Source organism: Platichthys flesus, chromosome 1 (assembly GCF_949316205.1).
Source record: "Platichthys flesus chromosome 1, fPlaFle2.1, whole genome shotgun sequence".
Taxonomy (NCBI): Eukaryota; Metazoa; Chordata; class Actinopteri; order Pleuronectiformes; family Pleuronectidae; genus Platichthys; species Platichthys flesus.
In genome coordinates, this window is record NC_084945.1 from 20,383,316 (window position 1) to 20,404,732 (window position 21,417).

General features: G+C 42.0%; 2 protein-coding genes across 5 annotated transcripts in view; one reads left to right on the forward strand and one right to left on the reverse strand.

Annotated features, from left to right (window-relative positions):
* The window catches only part of cd276 (CD276 molecule), a 77,094-nt gene extending 63,697 nt beyond the window's left edge, over positions 1-13,397 (reverse strand). For 2 of the 4 annotated variants that reach the window (XM_062388526.1, XM_062388519.1), the window contains exons 1-2: positions 13,130-13,397; positions 5,107-5,206 (exon numbers count right to left, since the gene is read on the reverse strand). In XM_062388526.1, coding sequence (XP_062244510.1) covers positions 5,107-5,152 — 46 coding nt within the window. In that variant the 5' untranslated portion in view covers positions 5,153-5,206; positions 13,130-13,397. The remainder of the gene's footprint in view (positions 1-5,106; positions 5,207-13,129) is intronic. The other 2 variants (XM_062388542.1, XM_062388535.1) reach the window with 2 other exon arrangements.
* Positions 13,398-14,857: 1,460 nt separating this feature from the next.
* On the forward strand, positions 14,858-19,515 carry ubl7b (ubiquitin-like 7b (bone marrow stromal cell-derived)). The gene is made up of 11 exons (XM_062388581.1): positions 14,858-14,939; positions 15,298-15,474; positions 15,588-15,707; positions 15,935-16,020; positions 17,475-17,559; positions 17,637-17,694; positions 17,784-17,917; positions 18,166-18,215; positions 18,319-18,495; positions 18,846-18,959; positions 19,157-19,515. Exons 2-11 carry the CDS (start codon positions 15,300-15,302, stop codon positions 19,295-19,297), a joined length of 1,140 nt encoding a protein of 379 aa, XP_062244565.1. The 5' UTR covers positions 14,858-14,939; positions 15,298-15,299; the 3' UTR covers positions 19,298-19,515.
* Positions 19,516-21,417: the final 1,902 nt, after the last annotated feature.

The window sequence follows — 21,417 nt, forward strand, 5'->3', positions numbered from 1 at the left end:
CTCATGATAGAGCGTATGGAGGGAGAGCTAGCTTCTGATTTCATGCTGTCAGGAGCAGATGCAAATGTCCATAATGCTGCCATTCCAGAGAGAAAAAAAATCTGCATCTGAAAAATAAGAAAGAAGCGATTGCTCTGTGTGTGTGTGTGTGTGTGTGTGTGTGTGTGTGTGTGTGTGTGTGTGTGTGCACATGAATTGGTGGAAAATTACACATCTGAAAGGTCTTTTTCTTGGGCAGTGGTTTTCAAATGGCCTCTCGGTGAAAGAGGCATAATATGGATGAGATTAAGAGCGACTTAAAGCCTTCTGCAGTGTAGAGGGGTCACTTTCAACATTAAGCTCTAAACATAATCTCTTCCTTTCCCATCTTTGCTCCAGGAAGTCATCGCAGTGTACCCTCGCCCGGTGAGAGATGCAGGTGATGGCAGATAGGCAAGACAAGGACTTGCTTATTTCCAGAAGTGTCATATACCAAGGTGAAACTCCCCCCCCCCCCCCCATTTTGTCTGTATTTTGTCTCCCCTCTCTGTCTTGCTTCCTTCAGAGATGTATGCCATCTCATATCCCGTCAATAACCTGTTAATGGGCTCCTGCACTCAGATAATAGTGCTGGCTGAAGAACAGCGAGCAGATAAGGGCGCGCCTCTGGCTTACGAGCCTGAGAGACAGAGAGCGTGTGATGAGCGGGAGGCTGAGGATGGATGGAGAGGAGCTTGGAAGGCGGAGGAGGGGGTAGCTCAATGTAGCAGGAGGGTCACAGGATTAGCTCTGATGTGAGTGCAGCTAATTTCCAGTAAAGACAGGCTACATTGAGATGTATGTAAGGCCGTCATTACAGAGGAGCCATAAAGAGACGATGAGGAAGACGGAGTTGCACGGAGGGATTTTCCAGATCCCGCGGATGAGACAGAGTTTCAGCTCTTAAACAGGTTCATATCTTTTGCTGATTCATAGTTTCAGACCCCAGGACGATGCGAGGTTACGCCCCGGGTCAGTTTGTCACCAGCTGTTTGTCGTCTGGATGTCAGAGCCATGGTGCCTGACATCCCCGCAGCCACTTCACAGAGGCAACCTCCTGGAGGTGGGTGTCTCCCTGTGTCAGCTGCCGAGGTGCTTCCTCAGCAACAAACAGTCGCTGCGATGCTTTCCAAGCACAGATCAGCATCCGCTCAACCCATTCATCACAGCCCACTAGACACACAGCAGACCAACACATGGCTCCAGAACCCTCTGCCCCTGCAGGAATCGCTATCTCTGCATATTACCCATATCAATTTTTTAACAATCCCACAGGGCAGGCTTTTGAGGGATTGTTGAAATAATCATGAGGTGCTTGTTGGGTAAAGCACTCTGTTTCAATGAGCGGCCTGTGAGAAAAGATGAGCGGGGAAACGGTGAGACGGAGGCGAGCCAACAGAGACCAGTCATTATGTAAGCATTGTGGCGAAACCAATCTTTGTTGAGCCCGTCCTCGATTGTTTTTAAAAGGATACTTCACTGGACGCAATCAAATTAGCAAGAACATCACTGATACGCGGTAATAACCCTAAATTGAATTTCTGCACAGGCTAAAGTGTCCCCTCACTGCAGAATCAATTGCTGTGAAAAGAAAAGGAGGACAGGAAGGACGTTCACAGTTAGTAGACCTTTAAAAAGTACACCAGAGATGCAGCCATGAGCCGGCTAGTTTCACGCTCCAGGGCTCTGCCAGAATGTTCGCCTGCCGACTACCACACTAGATGCAATCTTTGCAATTATGCAAATGAATTTGAATTACCTAACAGCTCCCATCATTGACAGAGAAATCAGGTCAGTTTTCCACGCCTGCATTTGCATGAATACTCTTCTTTTTCAGTGTTTTGGAGCTAAGAGATGCACACGGTGCGCTCTGGCTGCCGAGCGGCTGCACTAGCCGAACACAGAGCATGACAACAACAAGCAATTAGCCAGACGGCCTCCTGTTAGCCACTGGCTGACACAGCTGTATGCTGCGAGCCAAGGATGTTGCTGCGCTCAGCTACTGTTGGGGCTCAGTTGTGACTCTACATACGCACTACCGGTCAAATGCTTTTGGAACACCTCCATTTGACCAGCTGTTATTTCAGCATACATATTCAATGTCTCGGTGTTGAAATGAAATTTAAGCATAAAAACTGAACAATTGGAGATTTTATACCCTCATGGGAACAATCATGGGAAGTTATTGTTGAACTATTTATGAATATGTTGATGTCACTTTGATGGAAAATGGGCTGCGGTGCGTTCCACTTTCCACTTCCCACATGTTTTGCCGTGAGACATGTATGATTATCTCTTGCCTGCTGCCTCTGCTAAGTGTTTAGGTGACATTCACGTGTACGTGGGCAACTGGTCCTGGTTCTGTGTCAGCTTTCACCTTTAGGGATAAATTAACTATCTTTCATCAAAACGTATTGTATCCAACTAAGTTACGTCTTCGATAAATATTCTTCTTTCGACAATGTAGATCAAATAATGTTCAGAAAGTTTGTGCCAACACTGAAGGTCGAACTACATTGTGTTGCACTTTTAGTTTGCTTTGCTTTCCGCCCTCTGTCCTGTTCAATTCAAAACATCTCAATGATGTGTTCATTGGTTCTACTTCCTTCTGTACAGTGTTGTCCTAAAAATGCATCTGGAGGTTCAGTAACACAATTTGTTCAAAATCGCATTGCACAGAGAGAGGGATTGTGCTCAAGCAAAACTGTTGTACTTTCTGTTTAAGCTTTTAATGCTTCACTTTCTTCCATTAGCACAGCAGAGAAAATCGTTTTCTATTTTATTAATAGGATGTTTCAGTTTTTGGGGACTTTTTTCAATGTTGGTCAGTTTACCACTTAGCCTTTGTACCATTCAAGGTTATTCACCACTTGGTTAAATGTCAATAAAAACTGGGAAAATGCCTTCTATTCTTTTAACAACTGCATATTCCAACAAAGGTTATTATGAGTTATAGTTAAGCTGTTGTAATCAAACAGTAATGGGTCAAAAGTCGAAGCCACAGTTGGTTGGGGTTGTAGCTTTCCACATTCCCGCCACCTCAATAGCAAATCTAACCACACACAACAACCCCTCATTGAAAAGCATCTTCATGGCTGGAGCGACTGCACAGCTGTGCAGTGCTCATGTGTGACATCAGGAAGAGGTTTCACTGGGAATGATCCATCATCAGACTCCTGGGTCAGTTTACAGCTGGGAGCTGCAGAGACAATGATAATGTGATGGAGTGACAGTGTTGTCATGTGCTGTCCTCCTGTTTTTCTTTACATAAATACTGTTCTCACAGGGAGACGTCTGACTGACTGACACCACAAAGACTGACACCATAAAGTGTTTTGTTTTGTCTATACTGACATGGAAACTACATCGATAGGCTCTCTGTATGGCTAATGAAGAAAATGGCAAGAAAGGCAATCAACCTGATCTTTCTTTCATTGGTTAGTTACCCAAATAATTACTTATTACAAATGATCTGATGATAAAAAGATATACAATATACATTTGGTCCAAATGAAATCATTTTCAAAGTCCTGGGAGTGCCACAGACACCTGTGTGCCATGTTTGACATCACAAATGCACCGAAATCTGAGGCGCTCTCTCACCTTATTGTCTGTCGGTTAAGGATTTTTATTAGTGGAAAAAGGGGCAACAGAGACTGTTTCAGAAACAACTAACCAACTTTAATTTGACAGCCAACAAAAGGCATCAAGTGCATATAGAGCTGCACCTAATAATATGAAAATGTGTGTCATGCAGTGTTTTTGTATCATGCTGCTACATGTGGACATACAGACTCCAGCGAAACCACATATAGCTCAAGTTAGCAGAGAGAATCTGAACCACTGTCTGAGCTACAATAGGCCATTACCCACGAGTTAAAGAGCTCCATCAGCCCCTGACACCTCCTCCTCCTCCCTCCCGGTGAGAAGGGCGATTTAGGCGGTGGATGCCACACAGCCAGTAATGAGCAGGCTGCGGGCCCATTTGTGCTGGGAGAGAATAGGTCCCTAATGAACCACTGAAGACACTCAGGTCCACTGAGACAAGACTGAAATGTGCCACTGATGGCCAATAGAAGTTGTGTCAGCTCAACCAGAGAGCAGAACAGGCGAAAGATTGCCCTCTTTTTAAATGATGGTCTTTTGGATGATGAAAGTTTTTTGAGAACTTTGTGGGTTTGCCAAAGTATGTTTAACTATTTTGCTTCAGGCACTGAGATAAAGCCTTTCTACCTCCGCTTCAGGCGATACATTTATATAAAGATATATCAGCCACTATGAGATTTTAATTTACGTACCATGTCAGCCCTAAATCGACTGGGAAAAGGGTGGTATTAAAATATACGCACTGCTGATCCCTTCTTTGACATGCTCCAATTCCCTTCTGTTATTTACTTCCTCGTGAGATGTTATCAAGCTGGCCCAGACAATTTTTTTTCTTTTTTATGATGACACACGTTTCTTTTTCTCGGAGCACCATTTTTACTGAAGTAAACTTTTGAGCGTGTGAGTAATGAATCACCGATTGCAACATCAACCACAGCCACACTGCTTCCCAGTGTTATAAATGTAATAGGATGACTTGTTCAACACACTCCCTGAGTCAGAGCAGGGAAACTGCACTTTCAGCACTTTCCACCGAGGTCCTCACCCTCGCCCCCGAGCCCTCTACTCCTCACCTGTCTGGAAAGGGTCAAACCTATTCAGTTTTATATGCTCAGTTATGAGGGGAAAAAAATACACACTCACCACATTCGGTTGTAACACTATAAAAACAAAAGTTAAGGGAAGTATTTTGAAACAAATATTTGTAGGCCCTCAGACAGGATCTAAGACAGAGCATTAATAAGACTATGCTCTTTGTCAACTCGTCTGGACTGATGAGAGGTTCAGAGGTTTGTTACTTCAATACGACTAGCACATTATTTTTCAGCCAGCCTCACTTAAACTTCTGTTTTGCACAGCGAAGATTTTCAAGGATGATGACTAATAGGCCCTGCAGGGTGTATTGTTTGACAGGCAGTGGCACCTCCCACTGTGGTGGCTTTGATCTAATGGTGGGGCTCGGTGAGCAGCAGCGACACTCACCAGTAGCTTGGACGGCTAGCATTACAGGCAGCAGGAGGGACAGCATGGTCTACCCGGGGGGGGGGATTCAAACCGCAGGTCAACTTCTTCAGACACAGCGCTGCATGGGGGGGAAACAAGCACAGATGTATAAGGAGCATTGTAATAACACAGAGGAAAACGGTGCAGCAAAATAAGATGTTTGGATAGAAGGGTGATTAGAATGAGACAGTAAAAGCCGGGGGCGTGTTTTATGTCTTTGTTTTAGTTTGGTTGGAATCTTTGGTGGGTGTAGTTGGAGACAACGAAGCTCTCCAACATGTATAATGAGCTCCGCCCTTCGTCCAACAGTCTCCTTATGAAACCACATAACCATAATCAAATTTTGGATATGGATCTGCACTAAATTGCATACATTTATATCAGTCCCCTACACATGTATGATGTTTGAAATCAAGGGACATTTTTAAAATGCCCAAACTCCCAGTGATTAAAAGAATGAAAAAATCTTCTCTTGGATCTGCACCAAAATGTTATGGGTTCTTCCTTTTGGGATACCCCACCCCTTCATAAAATGTCATGGAAATCGGTGCAGTTGGGGCGAAATTCTCACAGGAACTGAAATAAATGCCCCGTCAGATATCAAAACACATTTGGGGGGAATTGACGACAGAGAGAGTAATTTTTTTTCTTAAATATTGAAGAATGAAGCAAAAATTGGGCACTTTTTTCATCCAGGGCAAACGGGCCAGTGTTTGAGCACCACTAGGGGCCTATCTGTGCACGGGCCTGCCTCCTTTGTGAAGGTTACAAAAGACTGTTCTACATTTATTTCTTGGGACTAATCTTAAAGTCTGAAAGTCGCTTCAGTCTTTTCTCTCTGCCTCTAAAGCGTTTTCTCTTTCAGACAGACTGGACCCATGATGACAAATGGGGACTTCCACAGTTAAGAGGCAGGAGCCAAATCCTTCTATCTGCCTACCAGAGGGGAAAACACCACTTTAACAGCGAGTATGAGACAGACACAACTTTCCTCTCCTCGTCTACTGCCACTCCACCGACGTGCATGAAATATTTATGAGATGTTTATCTCACAGAGATTGGTGGAGGTCACTATTTGTATCTGTATTTGCTGAGACAAAAACTAGAACGTGTTTTGAAGATAATCCTGAAGGCTTTGTTCCAATGATATAAAGCAATTTTTCTACGAACACTGATTGTAAATAATTTATTATATCAACAATATAAGAACCAATAGCAGCTGAAAAGCATCACTTTTTATGTAAGATATTTTAAAATGCACTATGATGACAAAGCAAAGCTTCTTCTAAACCCCAACAATGTAGCCAACTGTATTACCACACTGATTAATAATATAAAGCAAGAATATACAGTAAATATTCCACTGTGTGTAAATGTATCTAGAAAGATTCTACAGTCATTGAAGTCACTGGATATCTCTGCAGGATATAATCATTGTCTTAGAACAATGTATATTGTAGGTTTTGCTAAGAGACATAGCCTTTAGCAGAAAAGGATGTGAGCAACAATCTAGCAGCTTTTATACTTCAGTAACTGAGTTAGCATGACATCATTTCCTAATGGTGAGTTGCCACGTCCTCCTGTCAGCCTGTGGACTCTCTGTCCCTCTTTTCCTATTAAGTCTGGTGTCTGTAGCACATGTATACTGAGTGACACTTTTAAGAACAGCTATAACATATTTTTGACTGTTAATAAAACAAGGGAAATCATATTTGGACACACAGAGGGGAGAAATAGTGAAGCTGTTGTCACCAGTGATGAAGCAATTGATAAAAAGTATGTTAGTTATATGTTGACATGTTGACTATACATGTAGACTGCTCAGAGAAGGGGAATCAGACAGTTTGGTGTTGGTACTGAGTTCTTGTTAACATTTAAAAAGCTGAACCAAAATGTAGGGATGAAACTCCATAGAGAGGACCGGCTCCAGATGTAAATATAAAGGGCCCATTCTAGGGTAAAGGAAACAACAATTCCTTTAAGGAGCCACAGGCAGACAATGGCTGTGGCACCAGAGAGCTGCTAGTGCTCTGGGCAAAGTTAGATCATGCTTGCATCAACTGTTGCCAGATCAGACACTGATATTTTGTCCTTCCTCAACATCTGCTTTTAACATAAGTTGTCAAACTTCTCTCCTCCTGTATGACAAATATAAAAAATATTATCATCATTTGAATTGATAGAGAATATATAATTTGACCGTGTGTGTCAGTGCTGTTTGAACATTTTTAGCACAATTGAACAATACCGCCATAAAAACTGATAACAATGATCACTTTGGTTTTATAATCGTGATATAAATCTTCACAACGTGTCTTCTCTACTAGAGCGCATCATCAGTGTGGCACATTATCAGTCCATTTAAAAGTGAGGATGGATAACGTAGTTAAAAGGGGCATTAATAATGAGGTTAGTAGTAAATAAAGAATGTCCATCCCTTCATTACAACGATAGAAGTGTCTTATGATATGCAGACAAAAACCTGATGGACCACATACACGTTTTATTTTCTTAATATTATTTTAGTTTGGCAAGTGTAAAGATAACCCCTATCGCTTTCTCCCAACATCCATTAAAAAACAAAACCACACACTAATTCTTGACTACATCCCATTATAATCTTATGGTTGTGTGATTTGTCAGGTTTGACTTTTCACAGTTTGAGGATTTCTTATCATCTCATGGTTTTATGGTTTAATGATTCTCTATGCTTTTATGTCTTCCCTCTTCTTTATTATTTATATAAGTGCAATATTATAAGTACACAAGAAATATGCAATATTTATGCAATATTTCTTGTGTGAGGATATACACAAGAAATATGCAATATTTCTTGTGTATATCCTCCTTACGATGTTTCATATTTATGACTCAATTGTTGCAGTAATGTAGAGGACATATTACATTACATGTCATTTAGCTGACGCTTTTATCCAAAGCGACTTACATTTTTAGAACACTCATCATTTTATGAGGGGCCATCTAGGGGTTCAGTATCTTGCCAAGGACACTTAGGCATGCAGATGGGATAGAGTGGGATTCGAACCGGCGACCTTCTTGTTGCAGAGCACCCACTCTATCCCCTAGACCACGCTCTCACATACTGTCTCACATACTGTCTCTATTAAGTAAATGAACCACAACATGTTACCATTGTAGATGTTTGCATTACAATGGTAACAATAGTAATGTTTGCATTACTATTGACCAACATAAACGTCTCAATGGAACAGTAAAGTATGGCTGAAAATAACTGCTATGCATAATTGTTATGTGAATATTTCAAATTATTCGACACAAGCTGTTGTTAGGTCTGACTAGGGGTGTGTGGTTGTGTGTGTGTGTGTGTGCATGCATGCTAGTGTGTGTGCGTGTGCGTGCGTGTGTGTGTGTGTGTATACTAGCACTGGGAGTCACCAGAGACAGACGATTTCAAATAATGAAGTCAGGAGCCAACACTAAGTAGAGTCACAATCAAGGAAAAGGACAATTACCAAGTACAGGAAACAGACTGTAAACAGACTCGTATTGTTTTTTATCCAAACTACAGGGTTTTCAGAAATCACATACCTGTCAGTTGCTCCTGTTTCTGGATTTGATGAACTAGAGTTGAGCTTCATTTGATTTAATTTGACTTTGTTCTCAAAATACACAATATTTTTAAAGATCTTCCTCCTCACACATTTTTACAAATTCTTGACCCTAATATTTTTCCATAGCTTGGCCATTAACCAACAGGAAAAATGCGTCATTAATCATTAGTTACAGAGTGGAGCTGAGAGGTTAGACTGTTATGGTGCTCCTGGTTAATCTGGTTGTTTATGCATCATAACACTCAACTCCGTTTTTAAATCAGTTTTTTCTCCATAAAGAAGGAGGAATATCGATAACAACACCGGACTGGGAACACTAATCCAGAGAATATGATGTGTTTGAAAAGAAGTGAGTACGATTATTTTGAAACTATTTTTAATTTAGAGAAAAGGGTATTTTCAGTTTGCATACTGTTTATAGTAACCACTGTGATGTTTCACAGCTTTGAACATCAGTGTGTGGGTGAACAGTGGGTTACTCTCACCACTCATGTCATGAAACCTCAATACTGAGCAGATGAGTGTCTGCTCTAATCCACAACTGCAAGTTCAGCGTTATTATACGTTTCAGTCATATCGAAAGAAATGCAGAGGAAGCACATCAGCTGTGGTGGTTTGGTGGATGGCCACTGAATCATTTTGATATTGCTGTAAGCTGCAGAGCTCCACCTCATGACTCAACCAGAACTTTTTCCATGAGGCTCCATTTATGGCTTCAGCAGAGAGGATGTGGGCAGGAGTGCAGCTTCATCACAAAAAGTCCACAACAGCAGCACCAGTTGATCTCTGGACTTTCAGGAGGAGGCATGAGGTTTGCTACAGACCAGCTCAGCTCACAATGCTGGAAACTTCTGAATCCTCCTGGATATTTACCCTCAGAGAATTTGCACAGTTATTCAAAAATTCACATCTTTAAATAAATCTCCAAATGTGCATAAGGAAAGCATTCACTGCTGTATGCCAACACACCAAACCACAGTCTGACCCTGTCTGTGTTGTCCAGACACCAAGAAGCCATCAAAGGCTTTTTTACTGGATGACTCAAGTACTTTAGCGACGCCCCATGCCAGCATGTACACGCTCCTGCTCTTCTGTTCTTTAACGGTTCAGCTTTAACGATTCACTTCAGTGGCAGAGATCAAACCAAGCGAACCAGGTCACAACCTGAAGAATATAATGACACATAAACTCTCTTTAAAAGATGATGCTCTCTTAAAAAGTAAAGATATCCATCACTATGTTACATCAAGTATGTTCAGCTGTTTGATTAGTTTAATGAGCTCACTGATGATGGGCACTAGCTGAATGTCTTGCAGGGTGTCTTCAGATATGAGTAAATGAGTATGAGTAGACTTGAAATACATTTTAAGATCAAACTTGCAATGAAAACACAGACCAAAAATGAAAATATACATCTTCCAAGTAAACAGCTTTAGGTCCATTAGACCCCACCTTTTGACCCAAGTCCCCAAGACTTTGACACAGCGCTCTGTGATACATACGCACTTTCAGGTTTTGTTTTAAATAACCAAGTCATTTACATTTAGCTACATTCACAAACTAGGAAGCAGACAGTTTAAAACAAAAACCTAACTAGAGACAGACAAAAGATGCAGATGATATCTGATTGGCCCCTGAAGTGCCCCTGTCCTGTCAGTAGTCTAAAAAAAAGGTGTCACTTACAAACAATTCAAACAATAAAGATGACAATTGAAAGCTCTGTTGAAGAACAGAATGTGCCTGAACAATTTTAAAAATATATGAGGCATTTCTCAAAGCTAAAAAGTTAACAGTACACAAAGGAAGGACTTCAATGTGCACCTGATTAAATCAGGAATTGTACACAGACGTTGGACATATAATTGGCCCCTCTTTACAAATTGTGGCCCCTATATGGCACTGATTTAGCTAAATCCTAGACCCACCACTGTCGCAGCAGTGTAGTGTAGTGACTTTTCTTAAGGCTTCAAGCCATTATAACCGGTATATTTCATTTTGAGGCTGTGCTACGTGTTATTAAGCTTCTAATTGAGGTAAAATGATTCTTCAAATATCACAGAACATTAATTAACATTGACTTAGGCAACTGAAACATTTCTTTTCTTTGAGAAATCTTTGACAGTGGTTTTCAAACAGCTCGACTCGTCTCCTCTCCTGCTCGACAAGGCCATTCTTAAACACCATTAATGTAATGGACCTGACCGACCTCCTGGGCTCAGACGTCTCATTAACATATGGCTGCCATCGTTGCCAACCTTCTTGGACCATTGGGAACCATTCAACCCTTGATGATGGGCACATTTCCAACCTTTGTGGCACCAGTCCCACCGAAGGGGAAACTGCGTCACAGAATGAAAGCAAACCTTTCAAATCCATATGGCAGCAGTGGATAAAATTGACCAAGCCCTTATTCATGTGTGGGAAATGTACCTGCATACCAATTTATATATCACTTAGTCAAACAGTACATTAGTTTGACAATCTGAGAGGAGAAGAGCTCCATAAACCTCAAGAAAGCTTTATGGCCAAGAAGTTTTATGAAAGTTTTTTCTTGCCAACTTCCATTCAAACTATGAAAACTGTAATTTACAGTTCAAACGAGGCCGAGCATCAGCCTCACACAGCGATTCAAAACAAGGTGCGAGAAGGCAGCACCAGTCTGCACAGTTTTATCTGAAAGATAATTAGGTGAGGCGCCGTCAACTGTAAAGCAACTGCATCTTCTCAAGAGCAGCAAAATGCATAGGACCTGTATCTAATGTGACACATTCTGCAACATCCTTACTCATGTGAAGCACCAGCAGCCACTTTAGTGTAACTTTTATGTGATGACAGCTTGACAATCTGTTCCAGCGCTATCTGTGAAATAATAAGCATAAGAAATAAGGGTATGAACCAGAAATCACATCCCGGGCAAAACTTCCAGCGGAGTATCCTGTACAATGTCAGATAATATTATTATCTCTCCGCTGTATCAGCGATCGTTTCCCATACAAGTTGTCAGAGTGGTAAACACTACATCCTCTTACATCCCACGGGAAGCTGTACCTGCCAGCAGAGCAGAGCTGCACTATCATGTGATAAGAGCAGCGTGAGGACAGGATACATCCTCACTGCAACCTATAGCACAGCATCTCTGTCCCAGTGGTTCCACAACCTTTATTTGGTAGTAAAAATAGCAATGATCACATTAAAGTCTGAAAAATAAGCATAAATTAGTGTAGCAGATTTTCCCCCATTTTGAATATACTCTTATTGATCAGTTTGGTCTTGTGAGCACTTGTTAGTTGTCACACAGCAGGTTGGGAATAACTCAGTCTATCCTGATACGTACATATCAAACCTACACAGGTCTTAATCCAACTACACCCTGTATGAAGACAGATATACTGTATATGAATCTCCATGTGGGCATCCAACTGTACCTTACATTTTTTTCCGGTGGTCTTAAAACAGATAAGTAATCTTTAATAGTAAACCCTCTCACTGATTTTATATGTTACACCTGTACATGCTTGTACATACTATTTTAGTGTGTTTTAATATATTTTATGTATCTTTGTTTACAGGGCAATATGGCCAGAAATAAGATCAAAATGTCGTTCAGTCGTTATCGATTATTATCAGCATGTTATTGAAAGTAAGTGAAAATTAGGGGTTTAAACTCAACAATAAAAACACTTATGTATCATACCTGTTTATCATGCATGAACAGATAAGAAGTATAGCAACTGGAAGATTTTGTTATATTGCTAGATATGAAAATTATACTGGGATAATTATTGTAATCTCTTTCAATCGCCCAGCTCTATTTGTTTGTATCATTTCATTTCTTACTTTACTTTTTAGCTGCTGTCAGCTGTTTTTGTCTTATGTGTTTTTGTTCTCTCTGCAATGACAATAATATAAATTATACAATATCTGATATACATTTACAGAACATACAAAAATATAAATTGGCCCTTGTTTATTATCTAGGTCATCCCCTGGTTGCGGGTTTATTTTTGGAAACCTCGCCACGTCTGGTGCCAGTAAATGAAAAAGCACCTTCATGGCCCCATTTTGAATTATGATAGTTGCACTGATGAAATGCACTGATGCAGTGTTCCCTTCTTGTCGAGAGGAGGCGCAGTACTTTTCAGTCATGACTGTTACTTGCAGCATCTGAGGAACAATATAACACAGCTTAGCACGTATCTGCAGTGAGTATTTATAGTTTATATATTTATATAGACAGCCATGAGAGCAGATAGAGGATGGGGCAGAGAGGAGAGCTGAACAACCAGCTGCTCTGACCTCATGAGCCCTGGGCTGTCCAGCTGTTGCTCGTCTTCACACATAACTGAACTTTACTCTTGCACTTTAAGTTGATCTACATATAAAAAGCTGCTCGGGTTCTCCAGTCTTACCATGTGAGTAGAAAACCAAACTTAGAAAGAGCTCCAGCAGTCCGGCGGCGGGTACTCTTCTCCTGTCGACGTGTTCCCCTCAGTGGTTCATTCCTCTGTGGGGGAAACAACAACAGTCCTGTTCTTATCGGGGTGTGTGTCGCTGAACAGAAGTACAGGATGCAGTTTGTATCTTCACACTCTCTGGGTCTGCTCCACTGATCTGGGAAACGCTTCTCTTCACTGAAACCACTCCTTGCTGCTTTGTCCAGCAGTGACGTCATGCCGGGGGGAAACCAGGCTGCTCAGCGCAGACCCCCGGAGTTAACTGTTTGAACGCACCGGCCGTGAACGCACCTCCACTCTGCTGCAGTGGATCATATAATCAAAGTGTGTGAGTGTGTGCGTGTGTGTGAAGAGACTCTGTATGTGGACACCCGACATCACTTATTATCTATACCAGTATGGTGTGACTTTGATTTATCATACGGTCCATGAACGCACCACTAAAGCTGATACAGCTGGGTGATGTTTTGTTTTCTGTTTTTATGTCTAAGCACTTTGTAAACACGTTTTTGTGCTGTATAATGTTTAGAACTATTTCATCCACATATCTGTCTTAAAATATGGCTGATATGATTGCGATATCACTTTGTTTTGCTTTTGCCTTATCAGCGATCTTTAAATGATGCTGTTTGATTTGATCTGCTGTCTCTGATTTTAGATTTAACAGAATTCAATCTTTGATTTTGAAATAGTTTGCATTGATTTGCAATTTGTGTTTTGTATTCTTATATTTATTTGTCTTCTTTGTGAAGCTCTATGTAATGGCTGTTTGTTAATGATATTAATATAGAAATAGTGTTGTTAATAATAATAATAATAAAAATAAGAAGAAGAAGAAGAAGAAGAAGAAGAAGAAGAAGAAGAAGAAGAAGAAGAAGAAGAAGAAGCATATCAAAATAAGCAATTCGTATCAGTCTAGATTATTATCATTATAGGCACGATATTTTGGGGATACGGCATAAAGTGTAAAGAAGAAAACATATTTCACATAATTCAACATTGATAAATAACACAATAAATATATTATAGCCATAAATAAATATATTAGTTCAAACAATAATTTTGTTTGAACATTGAGTGAGATTGTAGTTTTAAACTTTTGACAAACACTTGATAAACAGGAAAACATTTATCAAATCAGAGGTAGATCATTTTTGTGTTATACTTCCTCACCTTGCTTACACAATGCATAACCGTTGAATCAAAAATATACAGTACATTGAACTTTTGTTATCTTGCTACTATTGCAATAATTACATAAAGAGAGTTGTATTTAAATGACCACTTTCCACTTTGTGTTTTCATTAACATGGATTTGTGAATGTAAAGCTCTATGCTTTATGAGCAGAGATTCTTCTGACAAATACATTTATAGTTAGACTGGTGATCGTTTAAACACAGACAGCACAACTTACTGTCTGGAGTCACTTTTTCCAAAACATTACACGGCTTTGGAAAATACTGAATATGCAACAGGAAAATCAATTTGGAGCATGGTGGAGGAGAAGAAAGAAGCAAGAGGACCAGTATGCACGTGTGTGTGTGTGTGTGTGTGAGTGTGTGTGTGTGTGTGTGTGTGTGTGTGTGTGTGTGTGTGTGTGTGCGTGCGTGTGTGCATGTATTACAGTTTTCCAGTGATTAATAGACATAGATACGTTGGGGAACACAGAGTGGTAAAATCTCCTCACTTTTCACAGGGGACGTGAACGTTCCTGGGACCACCTGACTTAAGCCAGGAAGTGAATCGACTGTCAACAAATAAGCGGTGAGTGTGCAGTTCTTTTATAGAGTTGTTGTTTCTGTTCGACATTTATTTCAATGCTATCGACGCGTTGTTTGAACCAACGGTACCACACTTACAGCTCGCGGCTAACTCAGCAAACCGAAGCAGTTATGTAGCAAAGGCTAAGTAGCTAACCGTCGTTGCTAACACAGCTTTTCCTCCCCATAAAGAAACGCTTACCTATTAATGTTAAGAGTTAACAAAACACAAATATGCATGACGATATTTGACTTTCAGCGAACACATTGACAGTGAATGTCCTCGCAGTCATTTCAGCAGCTAGCTTACTGAATGCTGCTCCCATGTCAAGACTGTCTCTCGTGTCTCTTGTGTCTGTCAGACATGATGTCTTCAGAATGGCAGTTATCTCTGAAGCTGGCGGATCGGCCCAAATCCACCTTCCACTTCCCGGACATGATGCCCGGAGATGTGTCCCCTGGAGGATACAGAGTCGCCACCTTGAAGCAACTTGTGGCAGCTCAGCTCGCAGACTCCATCCCGGACCCTGAGCTCATAGGTCTGTTACAGCTGTGGATGAAATGTGGCTGTGTTTGTGTTTGTGTTTGTGTGAGCCACTGGCAACACAACACACATGTGATCTTCTCATTGTGTGTTCATGTTGCTGATCAGAGCTGGTCCACTGTGGGCGGAAACTTAAAGATGATCTCACACTGGATGCCAGTGGGATTCAACCAGGATCCACCTTGCACATCCTCAAAAAGACTTGGCCAGAGCCAGAGAACAATCCAGGTGTGTGTGTGTGTGTGTGTGTGTGTGTGTGTGTGTGTGTGTGTGTGTGTGTGTGTGTGTGTGTGTGTGTGTGTGTGTGTGTGTGTGTGTGTGTGTGTGTGTGTGTGTGTGTGTGTGTGTGTGTGTGTGTGTGTGTGTGTGTGTGTGTGTGAGATATTTGTGTTGGAGTACTGTCCGTGAAACAGAAAATCGTAATCTAATTGTGTGTGTGTGTGTTTCTGATCCAGAGCCTGTGAACAGAGCGACTGCAGCCAGAGAGTTCAGAGTGTTTCATGCTGCTCTTCACTCTCTCAACTCTTCCTACAGAGACTCGGTGAGTAGGAAACAGAGTGTCCAGCCAGTAAGAGCCCACAGTGAACTGCCCTGGGAAATATTCTCCCTACAAAGCTCCAGAGGGTGTAAATGATACTGATACTCTATCCCCAAATATGTGCCCATTATTTGGGTAAAATCTCAGTCTTTGGTTTAGATCTTGTTTAGATTTACTGGCCTGTTAATATACGAATATGTATTATCGCCTGCTGCAGGGTGGCTGGAGCCAATCCCACCTGACATTGGACAAAAGGCATGGTCCACCCTCGACATGTCACCTGTGTATTGGTGGCTTGTCATGTGGAGAAAAAAAAAAAAAACACAAAACCAATCATGCTCACATTCAAACCTATACAGACAGTTTGAGTCTCCAATTAGAATAGGCTGCATGTCTTTGGAGTGTGAGAGGAAACCCAGAGACAACCCACACAGACCTGATGCAATCCTAATGATCATATTCTACCTCTCTGATCTTTTTGAAAATTTTGCACACTTGTCATTCAATTAGACAGTGGTTGGTGAGGACATGGAGTTCATCCTCAATCCAAACCCTGTCTGTGGGATTTGATCCATTCAATAAACTGCATCCAGCAGAGTTTGGGAACTTTCTCTTGCCTCACACATAGTAAAACATTAATGATGTCGTCCTTCACTGTAAAATGCAGGAATGCAATTGGGTGTTTATGTTTTACTAGTTTTTGACCTTCAATCTTTTTGACTTGAGACTAGATTTTAGTGGGAACAGAACCCGGACGCCTCAGAGCTGGTCAAATATGATCTGTCACAGAAACAGGTTCGGCTGTTGAAGTCTGGCACCTTCCTGACACACCGTAAACCTACCAGACACAAATAGTCTGAGTGAAAAAGAGAGAGGTCAGATAGGAAAGGGCATATAACTCTTCTCCACACTGGATTTGGCAGCTCTCTCATCGATAATGCTTCAGGCACAGATAACCGATGTGTTGATGGAGATTCTGGTTAGCATCAGACGGGGTCATCTCACAAACAACAGAGCACTGAAGAAAGTTTCAACCATCGACATAACTCAGCTTCTGGAGAGGATTCCTCTCACAGCACGGTTTTCTTTTTGTGAAAAATCAAGTAATGTTGCTAAACTCTGACAGCAGCAACAATCGTGGGAGTACAGCAGAGATTCACTGTGTTGTTGAGGATTCATATATTCAGCGCTGTATTATGATTTAAAATGTTTGGGCAGTGGTTCCATTTGTTGCTGCTCATTTCTGTCTGACATGCTGTCGACTCGCTGGTTTATCTCCTCCACTTTACTTAAAAAAACGTTATTATCTACAGTTAAAACTACATACAAGTCTGAAATAAATGATTTACAAATGTATGTAGACATTTACACATTCCTCTTTTAGTTACCACAGTGACTGATGCATCTCTTTTAAAATATTGCTAAAATGGCACTTTCTGTCTGTCTCCCACACATAGGTTTATAAAATGCTAACAAATAAAGAGTCATTGGATCAGATCATCGTGGCCACTCCGGGACTCCGATCAGACCCAATCGCTTTAGGTGAGGCCTGCTTGGTTGTATTTGATTACACCTTGTAAATATGTAAATAGTAACATTTCCCCCGTGGATCTGTTCAGGTGTTCTCCAAGACAAAGACCTCTTCGTGCAGTTCACAGACCCGAGCATGTTGGATATGTGAGTGCTGCTCGTTATTTTGTCTCTGGCACACACGCACACATTCGTAAGCCTATTAAATGTCACATCTCTACTTTGTCTCTCGTCAGATTAATCAGTTCACACCCAGCGCTTGTCAACGCCATCATCTTGGTGCTGCACTCTGTGGCGGGCAGTATGCCCACGCAGTCCAGCGCCAGCTCCTCTCGCAACGTGTCTGCCAGTTCCTACGGGGATATGCCTGGTGAGTTCACCAACAGTCAAACTAATAATAGTTATACTAATAACGATACGTTTTCTGTTGAAAAGCTCCAAATATTAAAACAACTGAATTCACATTGTAATGGTTAAATCTTTTTGATAGCAGTATAGTGTCTGGTCTTTGAAAATAGATCACTTATGTTTGAGATTAAAACAGTTCTTCTGATTCACCTACAATCACTTTTTGTTGTTTCCACTAAACACATGTGGCTCATTATTTGTGTTTCCCAGGAGGCTTCATGTTTGACGGCATGTCTGACGACGATGACGATTTCCAATCGGTGAGTCCCTTCAGTTCCTGCTCGTCATCATCACACATGTTCAGGAGAAGTGATAATCCTGAGGTCATGAGGTCATACCTATGTTTCTAAATGTGTGTGACAGGGAAGCCCAGCCGGACCCTCCAGCCGAGCGGGGGGCTCAGCAGGATTACGCCCAGTGTCTCTGAGCCACAGCGGAGCCGCAGGCCCTCGACCAATCACGCAGAGTGAGCTGGCGACCGCTTTGGCCCTGGCCAGCACGCCGGACAGCAGCGCGGTCACTCCCACGACTGCAAGCCAGGTGAGAGTTATTACATTTAAAAAATATGTACAAACCATTGCATGTGTTCTGTTTAAACCACTGAACTGATGGACATCAACTGGTTTTCCAGAGCATTTCAACCTCAACCAGGATAAAACTGTGCAGCAACGATTCACACTTCACACACACGTATTAGACCTGATGACATCAAATGATGAATAAGGTGGTTACTGTGGTCTGTATCAGGCTTAATGGTGTTAAATAGAACTCTGCGTTGGTTTGAGTTAGAATTTATCTGGTTGGACAGAATCAAACCTTGGCTTCACTCCTGCAGATAATACTTCTATTTAGCTTTTCTTTCCTTAACTGTATTTCTGTATTTAATGTAGTCGGACCCCTCCAGTGGCGTCGCCCCGATGCCAGCAGGGACCCCAGTCAGTAACGATCTGTTCAGCCAGGCTCTACAACAAGCTCTGCAAGCCACCAACATGTCCGCTCTGCAGGTGAGACTGGGAGCCGGCCGAATCATCCCCATATTCACTTCATGGAGGGGAAATGTGCTCAGGAAATGTTGTAACATTTAAAATGATGTATTAATGAAGTATTTTAGTGGTATCAGTTGAAGGTATGTTCTAAGCCTGCAGAACTGCTACCCCAGGAGGATCTTTTGACTAATCATAATGTTTTGGGGTTTGACCAGGGACGCTGGCAGTCCCAGATGCAGCAGCTCAGGGACATGGGGATCCAGGACGAGGAGCTGATGCTGAGGGCGCTGCAGGCCACAGAGGGGGACATCCAGGCCGCCCTGGAGCTCATCTTCGCTGGAGGCCCAGGACTCTGAGCTCACACACACCATGGACAGAGGACAGAGGACAGAGGACAGAGGACAGAGCGTGAGGAGGCCTATAATGCTGCTGCTCAGAAATGACAGAAAAGAGACATACACCTTTAAATAAACACACATGAACCATTTCAGCTCAGCTCCACATACCACAGGTCATGACACAGTGTTTGTATTGATTTGACTTATAATAAAATAAAACATGTTTACCTCAACAACTCAAGAAGTCTTCCTGTTATTGGTTGGAAATACACTACACCAGTTTATCTATCCATCAAACTTAATGTAGTTAAGAATGCAACACTTGGATTTGTGTTTCAGGACGTGTATGAAAACCAGGAGCAAATTAGTCAAAGATTCTCTCAGTATGTGACTAAGGAATGAAACTTTAGAGAAAATACCCTTTCTACTAATCATCTACTGCAGCTACGTCATCTTCCTGCAGCTGATGTAGTCCCCATCTTTGTACACTAGATGGCAATGCAGTTCGTGTTTAACAACCGCTTATTTGCTTTTTTCCCTTTTTCCCTCGTTCCCTGAATGTAAATGACCGCTGTTGATCTGCCCTCTGTGGATCAGCGTCTAATAAATGGTTCTTTTATCCGTAGCTGTGTGATTTCATATGTCAGACAGGACAATGAGCTCAGACAGGCTGTAACAGAGAAATGGAAGTTGCTCAGATAAGGTGATGGCTTCAGCATCATCCCCGGAGACGTTGATGGGCTTGTCAGGACATCGCTTCCATTAGCTGAGCCCCCCTCCTCCCCTTTGTGTCCCCTCAGCCTTATCACAGACAGAAACACTTGCTTTGTCTCATTGTCTCCCTTCACTGTGTGTTTCTTGGGGGGAGGGGGGGGGTGGAAGGACATATTGCTCCCCCCCCCCCTCCTCCTGCCCTGCTTCCCTTCTCCATCTACAGTAATTGCCCTGCTTAGTTTTATGACTGCATCTGTGACTGTGACAGCTCAATCAGACGATTGGCCCTTTCACAAAGCACGGCGCTTTGTGTCCGTCTGTCCCCGTCCCTGGTTTCTTTGCACACACACCTGCAGCCTGTCCCCACCTCCCAACGGCCTCCAAGGGTGTTTTTAAACTATAAAGGGATTGGCACCCCGCTGATTTATCTGCATCGTGGCTGCAGCAAGAGTCAAGGTGAATAAGAGGCCTCATCGTCTCTCTGGCTCGTCTGACAAGAAGGAGACTGTTGAGACTGTGGTGAGAGAGTAGCTGAATTTGTTTTCCCCTCGTTGAAATCACATGTTGCCGTATGGTAAATAGTTTTCATATTTATATAGTAAATTAATATTTCATATTTTCCGTGCACACATGACCTCATCCTTCTTAACGGCAGCTTTCAGGCTACTCTTAACAATTCACTGTGGAGAATCACCATGGGAAGTTGTCATGGTGACAGTGTAGGACACTGCGTCACAGGCAGAATAGAGGAGACGTTATTACACATCACGTTTAGGCCCCTTCATGTTGTGAGCCCTGAGCCACCTCCACAGGAGAATGGACCGTGTGTGACCTCCCAGGACCCGGACTGATATCGATCCTTTGTGGCCAGAGAGAAGTGAGATGACAGAACAGTTTGTGAACGGATAAGCTTGGTTCACAGCCGTCAACACTTTCATCACCTTAAGATGTATTAAATATTTAAGGTGGTGATTCCAGCCGTATTTAAATTGTATATTCATCTCTTTAAAACTAGAGGAATAAAAAAGGTTCAAAAACCACTCGACCGATTTCCATGAACTTTTGTGGAGAAGTGGGGCGTGACCCAGAAAAGAACCCATTACATTCTGGTGCTTTTCTAATGATTCATGGATGTCGATGGAAAAGATACATCAGACGTGTTTAGAGGACTGATATTTACGAGTGTGTGTTATTTGGTGCAGATCCCCAAAAATCTGACTCCAGTGAATTTAAATCTGGTTTCGTGAGGGGACAGTTGGGTCATTCAACAGTTATTTGTATAAGTCATTCATTGGCAGCAGTAGTAATGTTTTCCTTATACTGTTTAACCTTATCGTTGTGATCACTGGTCCCTCTTCACACACTAACCCTGAGAAGGAAGACGCCTCAGCAGCTGGAAAAGTTGCTTCCACATGAAGCCCAGC

Bases quoted from the DNA above. Each gene is read 5' to 3' on its own strand.
- ubl7b (XM_062388581.1), top strand. From the start codon at position 15,300: ATGATGTCTTCAGAATGGCAGTTATCTCTGAAGCTGGCGGATCGGCCC. The intron at 17,695-17,783 runs GTGAGTGCTGCT...GTCTCTCGTCAG, and splicing joins GACCCGAGCATGTTGGATAT to ATTAATCAGTTCACACCCAG. The intron at 18,960-19,156 runs GTGAGACTGGGA...GGGTTTGACCAG, and splicing joins CCAACATGTCCGCTCTGCAG to GGACGCTGGCAGTCCCAGAT.